The 12734-nt window shown below is 36.3% G+C and overlaps 1 protein-coding gene across 9 annotated transcripts in view; it reads left to right on the forward strand.

The window, feature by feature from the left end:
- Positions 1 to 12734, forward strand: part of DNM3 (dynamin 3) — a 532818-nt gene that overhangs the window by 369732 nt on the left and 150352 nt on the right. For all 9 annotated transcript variants that reach the window (XM_034666734.1, XM_034666737.1, XM_034666735.1 and 6 more), the window contains one exon: positions 8108 to 8217. In XM_034666734.1, the coding sequence (XP_034522625.1) occupies positions 8108 to 8217 (110 nt within the window). The remainder of the gene's footprint in view (positions 1 to 8107; positions 8218 to 12734) is intronic.

Below are 12734 nucleotides of genomic sequence, written 5' to 3' on the forward strand. Positions count from 1 at the left end.
ATCCTTGTACATCTCTATAGTTATAACTTCTTAATAGCAATAAACACCAGATTTTAGTTTTCAACAGCATGTGGATCTAGTATTCTGGTATTCTTAATATTTTTATGGCCTTTCTTTTTTCTTTGATATTTTGATTATTTTCTAAGTCACTCATCATCTCGGAGTCCTTAATCTAAGCAAAGCACTATGCCAGCCCATGCGGGGACTCAATTATATGTTCATTCAACATGTGTTTGATGAGTGTCAACTATGCAACTAAAACTAAGAAGGAAGCAGTTGTTTCCCTCAAAGAGTTTATGCTTTGATAGGGAAGTCAGGACATAGTTACATAATAGCAGAGGAGCAAGATACATAGAATAATTAACAACAACAGTAATAACGGTGATAATAGTAGCAGATTTGTTCTTTCCCTAGGAGTTTACTTTGTAGTTGGAAAGACGGAGCATACACACGCTTTGGTGAAACACTCAGCCACTTAGAAATAAGATGGAAAGTAAACCAAGCACAGAAATGCTGTCAAGGGATTGGACTGGGATGAGAGAAGTTCTGGAAATGGTAAAGGAGGCATCAAAGTGCCCAGTCAGTCCGGCAGGGTATGGCAAGAGTGGTTTGAACTGGAAGGGTTTGCTAAATCACATCCGTGGTTCCGGAGATATCTGTTTGCTCAGTTAGAAATGGCAGGGAGCTAGATGGAGCTGCTCAGTGTAGGAGACCTAGAGAGACGAGGCATATCAAGTTCCAGGCAGACTGGGGGAGGGCAGAGCCCTGGCACTGCAGAAGCACCAGGAGAACAAGGCTGGTAGGGGGACCAGGCTCCGGAAGACGGATCTGGAAATCCAGGCCTGTGCACTAGAGTCCTTCGGTGTTCCAACTGCATTTCTCAGAGGCAACATCTAAACAAGACGGTGAGTCTACTGGGCAGGTTTTCTCATAGCCCCGCTCCTGCCTCAATCCGAGGAGTATCACTTTTTAATCTACCCAATATAATGAGCTTTGGTGTCAGAACTTTTTTTGAAGGATCCCCCCAATTTGAAAATAATAAGTCTGCACGTGGAAGGGAGAAGGACAAGAAGACAGAAAAAATGAGACTGGTAATACTTTAAGAAAAAAAGGTGTATTAAGTCTGAACTAGATGGAGTCATCTTTTGCAGGAGTTCTGAGTGGAAGAGAAGCAGAGTGACAAATAAGCAGAAGCATTTCTAGTGGAAAAAAACAGTATAGGCAAAGACAAGAAGATATGGTTAGATGTGTTCTGTGTGGAAAATAAAAATGCATTGACTTTCCTGGAAAGCAGGAGTCCTGTGGTTGGCACAGTGGGTATGTCGAGGAATTTGAATTTACTCTGAATGGCAGTATGGTGTCATTTTGGAGAATGAGGCGGGGGTGAGGAACATGATGAAAATGTATGCTTGCATAACTCTTGTGTCAGTTACTCAAAGGATGAAAGGCTAACATTAATTTATGGGAGCATCACATTTTTCTTGGCCTAGGTACCTACCCCAAAACCCAGGATAATGTCTCTAGTTTCTCTGTTCGCAAACATTCTGGCCACAATGTATCAAGGAAAAAAGAAAACTTTGTCAGGAAAAATATTGATCAGCATTATTATCTCTTGAGCAACAAGCAAATTATAATAAAAAGAGTGTCCCATGGTGTGTCATGAGTTTCCAGGATTCTGCAAGAGCATTTATAGTCCCTGGATGAGGGGGGCTAATTTTCATCTTGGACTAATCTGTGGGCTAGTGCCCTGTTTGTGGACCAGGTTCTTGGGGACACGATCTGTCTCCTCCTTTGGCTGGTGCAGTGGGACCATCCGTGTGGCTTACACACATTGCTGTATGGTTGGGTCATTGGAATGCCCCATTCATTGCTAGCAAGGTAGTGCAACACTGAGAGAGGACAGGTAGATGTCAGTTTCTCAATAGGAGAAGAGACATTTAACAAATTAGGAGCATACGGTATGACAAACGCAGTAACAGGGAATAAACATGGGATATCATTATGTGAGTATGAGAAGAGGAGTGGTCAAAACTGGGAATCTTTGCTCTAATGAAGCTCAGCTATTCTCAGCAGTATGGAATATTCTGTTGATCTGTCATGGAACCTGTTTCTGTTCTGATTATTTATTAGCCTGAGAAATATTATCATGATCTTTTGAATTGTTACAGCAAGCCAGTGAAGAATTATAATAAATATATATTCAGAAAATAAATTCAGTTCCATTATCACATATTTCAAAAATATATTTGGTGTCATTACTGACTTTTTCATACATTTTTCTTAATTCTCTTCTAATTTCTGTGCTCTCCTGTTTTTTTAAAAAAAAAAATTACGTCCATTCTTACCTCTTCAGAACAATGTATTTCCTGGTTTGGGTTTTTGTATTGTTTTGAAGTGTATTGAAATGTTACTGTGCATGCATGTGTTTAAGCCATGAGGTTTGTATTAATAAAATCAAGTATATTGGCCTAGGTTAGTAAAATTTCACCCAATAGGATACTAGCAAAAAGCTATAAATTTATTCAAAGCCAGTGTTTCAGGCATTAAAATAAGATTTTATATCACCCCTGTTTAATTTTTAACATAGTAGTATAGACGTATTAATAGACATAAGAGTAGATAGGTAGACACAGTTGTAAACTAGTATAAGTACGGCACAGTGGTAAAATTCCATCATGTTGGAATTTTATTTCTGCTGCATCATTTACAGTCAAATGTAAACAGTATCTGTATGTGCAGCAGTGTATAACTGGTAAATGTAAACACAAAAGAATTTTAACATAAACCTTGCCCTCAAAGAGCTTCCAATTTATTTACAGAGGCAAGATGAGCATAAATAAGAAATGGCATCCTATATAGCCCAGGACAAAAGCCATGGGAAATTTGAGAGCTCTTAAAAAAAGATATATATGGAACGCCTGGGTAGCACAGCTGGTTAAGTGCCCAGCTCTTGGTTTCGGCTCAGGTTGTGATCTCATGGTCGTGCAGTAAAACCTCTGCGTCAGGCTCCATGCTCAGCTCAGAGTCTGCTTCACATTCTGTCTTCCTCTCCCCCTCCTGCTAGTTGTCGCTCTCTCTCTCAAGTAAGTAAATAAATACATATCTTTTGAAAATGAAAAAAAGGAGACGTACATGACATGCTGTAATCAGAGTAGGCTTCATGGAGGAGGTGGCACTTGACATAAATTTCAGGGCCACTAGTATGTGCTTTCTTGCGGGAAAGAAGACATTCCTAGCAAGTAGAAGCCATGCAAACAGAGGCAGAGAGAGAAATGCACATGACAGTCGATCTAAACATTGTTAATATTTCATGATCAAAAGCAGTGCCAATCGATTAAGCATCTCTTACAGGTTTTTTCTTTCCTACAGGATTTTTTTTTTTATTCCCAAATATATGTGACTATCAAATATCTTAACATTTGGCTTTGGTTATCAGACATTTTCAAATTAATTCAAATATTTATAATATGGTGTATAAATTTCAATGACCAACACTATCCCAGGCATTATAATATATGGAAATGAAGAACTCATTGTCTCATCCTTGAATATTTTCTTGCCTTGTTGGTGAGAAGATGTATGTACAAATAAGATTCAAGGTAGTCATAAACCAAGGCCACTCAAACGTTCCCCAAATTTTGAAACTCCCTACATATAGATCACCAGGTATATAAAGACTTTCCAGTCCTTTGCATATGCAGGAGCTATTCCTCTACACACCCAACCCTCTCCTCATACCCACCGTAGCTCCTTCCCGCAACCAAGTTATATTGATGGTGCCCTGCCAGCTAGAAACCATCATTGGCCGCTTCTTGATCCCACATCTGTCCTTCATCGATCCTTTTGTTTCCTTAAAAGATCAATGAACACATCCTGTAGCCATCATATAATTAGCACCTCCCTCTGCCTTGATTCATCTGGATTTTGCCACTCACAGTTCAGTTACTTCCACCTCAGGCAACACTCTTTCACACATTTAATGCATCCTTTTGGGGGGTCCTATATTATTTCTCCTCTTTCTTCTAATACTTGTCAATACTTACTGGAAGGAAAGAACACAAACTCTCTCATGTTCCCTTTCTCTTTGAACAAAGAGTCCCTGGATGCCTCCCATACAAGTAGTGCTAGTAACCATTTTGTATTGAGGAAAAGAAAGATACTATGTTTAAAAATGAAAAAAATAAAAAGATGTTGAATTAGTGACATCAACTTCTAAAGCTTTTGAAAATATGCAGAAGTTTCTTTCTGAATCTCCATGAAAAAAACCTTCCTCTACGATTTTATAAGTGCTTCCTCCAAAATGTCTTAGTATAAAATCTTTAAAATATCAAATTATTTCTTATTTATTTACAAATGTTGCAAAAACATTTTCTACTTTTTATTTTTCTTTGTAAATGTAACCTACTTGAATAATAGAATTGACTAAATATTCTGAATTCCAAATGAACAACTGTCATACAAATTTTGTAATGTAATGCATTTATGAGGATGCCTCATATAATGTATAATTCAAAATGAATAGAATAAACAATACCTATTGTATGAATTGAAAGGAGAAAGACAGGGGAGTGACAAAGAGACAGATAGTCATAAACTTGGAAACACTTTTTGCACAGAAGGTAAAACTTGAACTTGACTGCAAATAATAAACTGATATAGTAGGGAGGAGTTGAAAGGGTATCTCAAGTTGGGAAAAGACTGTTGACAAAGTTGTATTTGGTTGAAATGAAGACTTTTTATGGAAGAGTAAAAGATACTGACCAATCTGGATTGGACCAATTTGTAGGTGTTTCATGTGACAAAAGTGACCAATGTCACATTAAGAAATTTCATGGATTTTCTTCCAGAAATAATGGAGAGCTGTGAAAATTTGGAAGGAGTATCATGGATCTGACAGAGTAGTTTTAGAAATTTGCCCCTCCCTGGTGATGTTCAAGGAATTAGAAAGCAGAGATTAGATAGGAGGCCGTTTATAGCCACATGCTTGTGAGATGCCAGAGGCCAGGACTAACGTGATGGAAACGTCAGACAATGGGAGCTCTGACTAATGCTTCCAACAGAGCACACTGTAGTCTTGTTGTAATAAAGGGGGTGAAGGAAAAATAATACCTTAGCAGTGATAGTGAGGTTTCAGACTGGGTGACTGGGAGAATGCAAAATATACCTAATGGCAGAAACAGGGAGGTCAGAAGAGAAAAAAATGGACAGAGGGACACCTGGCTGGCTCAGTCAATAGACTGTGTGATTTTTTATCTTGGGACCATGAGTTCAAGCCCCACACTGGGCATAGCACTTACTTTAAAAATGAATGAATGAATGAATGAATGAATAAATGGGCATAGAGCTTACTTTAAAAATAAATGGATGAATGAATGAATGAATAAATAAATATGTAAGTAAGTAAATTTAAAAAAATGGGTGATGCAAGGATATGGGGCCCAGCTCTGTCAATAGAAAGTTAATGTGAGCCACATATGTCATTTTAAATTGTCTAGCAGCCATATTCAAAACACTAAAAATAAACAGATGAAGTTGCATTTAATAATATTTTATTTGCCCTAATATATTCCAAATATTATTTCAACATATAATCAATATAAAAATATTGATGAGATTAATTACATTCTTTTTCTCACACTAAGTCTTTGAAATCTGGTATGTATTTAATACTTAGAGCACATCCCAATTTAGCTACATTTCAAGTGCTCAGTAGTAGCTGTGACTGGTGGCTACCATATTGGACAGGGTATTATTGGCCAATTACATAGAACTAACAAATATTATGTAACAAATGTTTCAAGTAAGCTGGTGCTAAGATTCACTGTATTTTGGAAATTATAATTCTGTTTATCCTTTCTCCTCCTCTATTCCTTCTGTTTATTTTAGCTACTTCATATTCAAGATGTTCTTTTAACAGAACATCATTCTTTCCCCAAAGCACCAAGAATTTTAGAAATATCCATGATAGATTGTTTCACTGCTCTCTCTAATTCTTCACTTGACTTACAACTTTAATTAAACAAGGCAGTCTGAATCTTCTTTTTCTTCTCCCTTTCTCAGTCTTAAAACTCTTGATTATGAAATAATTTAGCAATATGTCCTCAAAAACCTTGGATAAATGACACTTAGTACTTTGGAAATGAAACTACATTTTTCATGTTCCCCTGTCTGCATATGTGTGTATTTCTCCAGCATTTAATGTCTGACGTAAACTCGCTGGATTTTTGGTCTTCGCTATATGCTAAAGAACGCAGTATGAAAGGGAGCCTACTTCTATAGAAAACACGCCAAGGACATTGTGTTCCATCTTTACAATGAAATGCAGATTTCCAATTAAAAGGCAAATCCATCATTTCAAAAGGTTGAATAGGATGGTGCATTAAAAAAATCCAGCTGCTTAAATTTAGGGCATTGAAAAACATCCAATAAAAAAATGTTCCCTGGGTTTCAAGCATTTTCATTTGATTATGTATTGGATAGCTTTTCATTCAATCTGTGATCTTGCCTCTTAGAATTCTGTCCTAAAATAGTCTGACAAGTGTTTCAAACAAGTTAGGCTCAACTATGACACTTCATTAATTTAAATTATATATTTTGTTATTTAGAATATCCTTATGCTTGCTAATATATTATTAATTTTTGCACAAGAAATATTGGAATTTTCTTATACTGCTTTGGTTTTTCATGTTTATTCTTAGGCTTCTCTCAGTCCCATTTAGTTTCTTTTATGTTTTTTTTGAGCTTTTTTGATGACCTTGTCTGCCAGGACAGCCATTTTGTTCCCTAACCAACTTCCTTCAACTGATTTAGTCCTCTATTTCCCTGTGCCTCCCTATTCTGATGTGTTCTGACCAACTTTTCTCTAATTAATTTAGGACTAAGAAGTGGCAAAGCCAGTGATTCACTGGGCAATAACTCTCTGTGGGGTCTGCAGACATGGCCCCACGAGCTGGCTAGGGCGAACACGCATGCTCCCCCCGCCACACACACACACACAAAGAGTTCTCCACACTACTGAGCCTAGTACTGTAGGGCTGTAGGAACAAAAAGGCTAATGTCAACATGTCTGTACAGTGCATGCATTTTTCGACAGGAAATATAGTAATAGTAGTTTATTAAAAGTCATGTCTAAGTCTCTGTACTTCCCTCCTCTGGAGTCTGGTCCTGCTTTTTCTCAGGACCTACATCTAGAGATATAAGCTGGGACCAAACACAGGGTACTGTTGAACAAGGACTGCTAAAATGCCCCTGATAATAGATATTGACTAGGTTTCTTAAGCTGAGTTCATGATTCTCTCCTATTAGACTGATTGTTAGGCATTTATACATATGATACTATTGTCCCAGGGCCAATCCCTAATAGTAAATGTTTCTAATAATTCTCTGGCATCCAATGTTTCACTAAGACCCGTTTAATCCCATTTGCAGACCTCCCTCCCCAGTTTCCATTTTCTTCCAAAAGAATTGTTAATTTTAAAAGAGAATTCATTCTAGTCAATATCAGTGTACTTCTAATGGGTTCTTTTTTTCTCAAAGAGCTCAACAATGGAATCACTTTTTTCTGGGCCCACATTTTATTCTAGACCCAAGTGAAGGAAGTATTTTGCTGTGCTTTCTCCTGGTTTATCGGGGGTATTTCTTACTGGGGTCCTGTGCTTCCAGGCTCCCGCCAGCACTGGCTATCAAAACTGCTTAGGCTGCAAATAAAATACGAAATGAAATCCATCTGGCATTTCTCATTGAATTAGGACCAGAACATTTTTGTTAAATATTAACAGATGGCTAAATTCTTAATATCAAACTAACATTTTAAAACATCTAAGGGGACCCACATGAGGAAGAAAGGATAGAGGACCATGTGTTCTCTCTATCGCTGAGCCCTTCCTTCCTCCACACTTTTCCTCCCCTCATCCTTCCGACCCATGTGTTGAGAATCACTGGAGTCTCTTTTCTCAGATAGCTTTTATTCATTGGTAGCTGGTATCAAAATAGTGCATGATGGTATCAAAATATTGTAATCAAATGTTGGCCAACTCAGGTGATGTGTTGCCATTGGCAGGCTTCAAGATCTTTTATTAAAGCCAATTTTCTCTCCCTCTCTCGATAGGAAAAAGAAAAGAAGTATATGCTGCCCTTGGACAACCTGAAAGTTCGAGATGTGGAAAAGAGCTTTATGTCTAGCAAGCACATCTTTGCACTTTTTAATACAGAGCAAAGGTAAGAAAATGAAGCAGCTTCTGTCTTCAGATATTTTTTGCTTGAATTTCTGTGTGATCTAGAGATCATCATATTTACAAGAGTTCCTTTCGTCCCACCGTGAAATTTGCTAACTCTGTAGTTTTCCTTTCATTTAGCTTGTATGGTTAGCTTTCACCATAGGTTATGGGTTCAAAAGATTAAAACTTAGAATAAGAAGGATCTTCAAGTATTTATTAATTATTCCCTGCTCTTCAAGCAGGCACCCAAATCATGTTGCTTTCCTTCTTAAAGTACATTTTATTATTTTAAAGTCTTTCTTGTCCTGAATTTATTATGTGCATACTTACAAATTACTGTTATAATTTTTAATAGTATCTGTCCAGCATGGATGGATATTGCCCAAGACCTTCTTATATATATATTAGGATGGCATTTTTGCATGAATAGAATTATTCACTTAATGTGAATACAAATATGTAGTACTTCACAGTTTTTCAAAGCATTATGCTCATTTTTTAATCAGTTTCCCATGAGGTCGAAATATAGAGTAGCGTGGTGACCATTTTGTAGATTAGAACTATAGATCAGAGAGGTTAACTGACTTTCTTCAGATCCCAAAATTAGTACATGAGAAAGCTTCCAACTGAGTCAGGACTTCTGGGTCTAAGTCCACTTTTCCTTCCACCTGTGTTTCTGGTCTGGTTTTGTTGCTGTTCGTTGGTTGGTTGCTTTCCTGCCCCTCAGCTACAACATCAAAACTTAATTTGGGGCTGATTATCATGGAGTGCAATAGTTACTTACTGAAGTCAAGCAGTAAAATTAAATAAACGAATGGAGAGGTGAAAAGGATGGCATAGAGATATGTCAGAGTGTTAACAACAAGGCGAGGTTAAGAAGATCTTTTCCGGGGCGCCTGGGTGGCACAGCGGTTAAGCGTCTGCCTTCAGCTCAGGGCGTGATCCCAGCGTTATGGGATTGAGCCCCACATCAGGCTCCTCCGCTGTGAGCCTGCTTCTTCCTCTCCCACTCCCCCTGCTTGTGTTCCCTCTCTCACTGGCTGTCTCTATCTCTGTTGAATAAATAAATAAAATCTTTAAAAAAAAAAAAAAGATCTTTTCCAAATGGAAATGTTCTAGGAAGAAGCTAATTAGTTTCTGTGAGTCAGTTATTAAGAGACTGAGTCATTAGGTGGCAGGGTCTAATTTTAACTCTTCTCTTCAGGCCTTTTATCTTTATTTAGCAACGAATGAAGTTCCTTGATTAGGTTCAGTGACCAGCTCAGGGTCAATCACACTGTAAGTTAAAATAGCGAAAGAAGCCTTCTTCCTACATTCCCAGTCAGTTGCTCAGAGTGACTCATGATACAGAAATACTTAGAAAAACCACGAGAGCAAATCATTTGAAGAATCAAGGGGAAAGAAAATTAAATATAATTCCCCTACCAAACACTGAGATGGGAGTTTTTAAAGACTTAGTATTGTTTGAGAGTAGCTTATGAAAAAAAGCACTATGATGATAAAGAATAAAAAGATTTCCTGGAGAGAGCAGTAGTGTGTCCTCGTACTAGGGCCAGACTTAGTACTGTTTACATACTTTCCTCAAAGCAGTGGGTAATTGGGAGGTCCCGAAGGAATCTTCACTGATGTGCTCAGCCTTCCTGCCTGGATGCAGAGTTGGAAGTGTGACTACTATATAAGACGTTGATTTGAGTTCTTGGTCAACCTGAAAAGTGCAGGTTGTAAAAGGGCTTGGTCCAAAATTTAAAACACCAGACAGTGGTAGAGTATCTTTTTAGATGAAATATAACTGTGGGTTTGTAAGAGAGCAAAAGATAACCAAAATAAGAGAACTCTGGACTTCTAGAATTCTAGGTAGGTATTCTGGAATCCTAGAGTTCTCAGAAGGTAGTGAACTCTTAACCACTTCTCAGAGACCTCGTGAGTACAAGGAGGTCACATCCATAGGCATATTTGCCTTTTCCTCTGAAATCTTGATTATTTTCAATTATTTTTGAACTGGTTAGGACTTCCAGTACAATGTTGAATACAACTGGGCATCCTTGTTTTGTTTTTGATTTTAAGGAGAATTATTTCATAATTTTTTAATTAAGTACTTTCTGATAGGTAACTGATATCAGGTAAAGAAGACCCCTTGTGTTCCTAGTTGCTAAGTTTTCTGTTTCTGTTTTAATCATGAGTGGATGTTGAATTTTATCAAGTGCTTTTTCTGTCCCTACAGAAATTGTATAATTTTCTTCTTTAATCTGTTCATGTAGTGAAATGGATAAATAGACCTTCTAATGTTAAACCATCCTGATCTCCTGGGATTAAACTAAGTCATGATGTGTATTATTTATTATGCATTCCTGGCTTGTTTGCTAAGAATTTGCTTAGACTTTAGCATTTATGGTAATAAGTGAGATTGGCCCATAAATGTCCTTTTTTGTGCTGACCCTGCCTGGTTTTCATATATTTCTGTTAGCTTTATAATTGAAGTGGGGATAAGTCCTTATTATTCTTTGGAACACTTTGTATAAAATGGGGATTAACTGTTAATTGATTACTTGGTAGAACTCACCCATAAAGTCATCTGGCTCTGGTGGGCAGTTTTGGTAAGTAAACTTTTAGCTAGTGATTTAATGTATTTAATAATTATAGGTTTGTTGGGTTTTCTATTTTTATCATGGGTCATTTTGGATGAATTATATTTTTCTAGCAAATTGTCCATTCTATTCATTTTTAAGTATATTAGTATCAAGTATTTCTTAATGTTCTGTTTTTTTCAAATTCTTGCTGTATCTGAAATTTGACCCCTTTTTATTTCTAATATTAAACCTTATCTTTTTTAACATAATTATTCTTGCCAGACTTCTCTATTTTCAAAGAAACAGCTTTTGACTTTTTGATCCTTTTTTGTGTATATTTTTTTCTATTTTAATAATCTCTGATCTTTTCTTCAATATTTTCTTCCTTGTATTTTCTTTGTATTTATTTTGTAGGTCTTTTTTCCTCACTTCTTTATTTAGATGTGTAGCTCATGAATTTTTGTCCTTTCTTTTTCTTATACATGCATATAAATTTATAGATTTCCCTGTAGGTAGTCTTGAAATATACTTTTGTTATCATTAAGTTCTGTTTTCTTCAATCTTCTGTATCTGTAATCTTTATTATGATTTCTTCTATGGATCATTTAGAACTATGTTTTACATTTTTTGGTGCATGGACTTTTATTGGTTTGCTGTTGTTGATTTCTAACTTAATTGTATTGTGGTCAAAGAATACAGTCTAGACATGGTGAATTTTCATAAATATTCTATGTGTGCTTTAGAAGAATGTATTGATTTAGGAGTGTGGGGTTCCACGAGCGTCCATTGGATTTTGCTTGTTCATTGCATTACTCAGGCTCTATAGTTATTATCTTTTTTTCATATTATTTAATTCAAACACTCAGCAAGTTTATATTAGGCAGCCATTATGTGCCGGGCAATGCTCTATGTACTGAAAATACACCTGTGAATAAAATAGACAAAAAAGATGATACGTTTTAGATTATGTTCCAAAGAGGGGTTTTGGTAGGGAGACAGGTAAAAGCCATAAAGAATCTCACTTCATCAGAGGGGTATTAAAACCTCACTTTGTGATTATGAGCTCAATTATTAATATTTGCTTTATGTATTTTGAGGCCAATACATGTTATTAGATTCTTGCAAGTTTAGCATTGTTGTATCTTCCTGGAGAAATATATATAATTTTGTGGCAACCCTCTTTATTCCTAACAGTGCTCTTTGCCTTAAAATTTATTTTGTCTGCTCTTAATACAACTATAACCTTTCTTTTAGTTGATATTTGCTTGGCTTTTTTACCTTTTTTTCCATCAACCATTTTTTTTTTAAGACTATCTATTTGAGAGAGAGAGTGGNAATACATGTTATTAGATTCTTGCAAGTTTAGCATTGTTGTATCTTCCTGGAGAAATATATATAATTTTGTGGCAACCCTCTTTATTCCTAACAGTGCTCTTTGCCTTAAAATTTATTTTGTCTGCTCTTAATACAACTATAACCTTTCTTTTAGTTGATATTTGCTTGGCTTTTTTACCTTTTTTGCCATCAACCATTTTTTTTTAAGACTATTTATTTGAGAGAGAGAGTGAGTGGGGGTTGCAAAGAGAGAGAGAATCTCAGGCAGACTCCCCGCTGAGTGCGGAGTCTGACATGGGGCTGGAATTCCTGACGCTGAGATCACAACCTCAGCCAAAACGAAGAGTCCGACATATAACCATCTAAGCCACTGAGGAGCCCCAACCATTTTGTATTTTTATTAAGTGTTTCTCTTATACTGCATGAATCTGGATTTATTTGTTTTTAATCTAATATGAGTCCTTTTTCTTTTAGCTACTGAGTTTAGTCCATTTATATCTTTATAACTGATTTATTGAGCTTATTTTAGTCTTTCTCTTATCCTGCCTTTTCTTTTTTTTTTTTTTTTTTTTTTTTTTTTTTTTTTTTTTTAAATTTTTTTTTTTTTTTTTTTGAA

The sequence above is a fragment of the Ailuropoda melanoleuca genome, chromosome 8 (assembly GCF_002007445.2).
Source record: "Ailuropoda melanoleuca isolate Jingjing chromosome 8, ASM200744v2, whole genome shotgun sequence".
Taxonomy (NCBI): domain Eukaryota; kingdom Metazoa; phylum Chordata; class Mammalia; order Carnivora; family Ursidae; genus Ailuropoda; species Ailuropoda melanoleuca.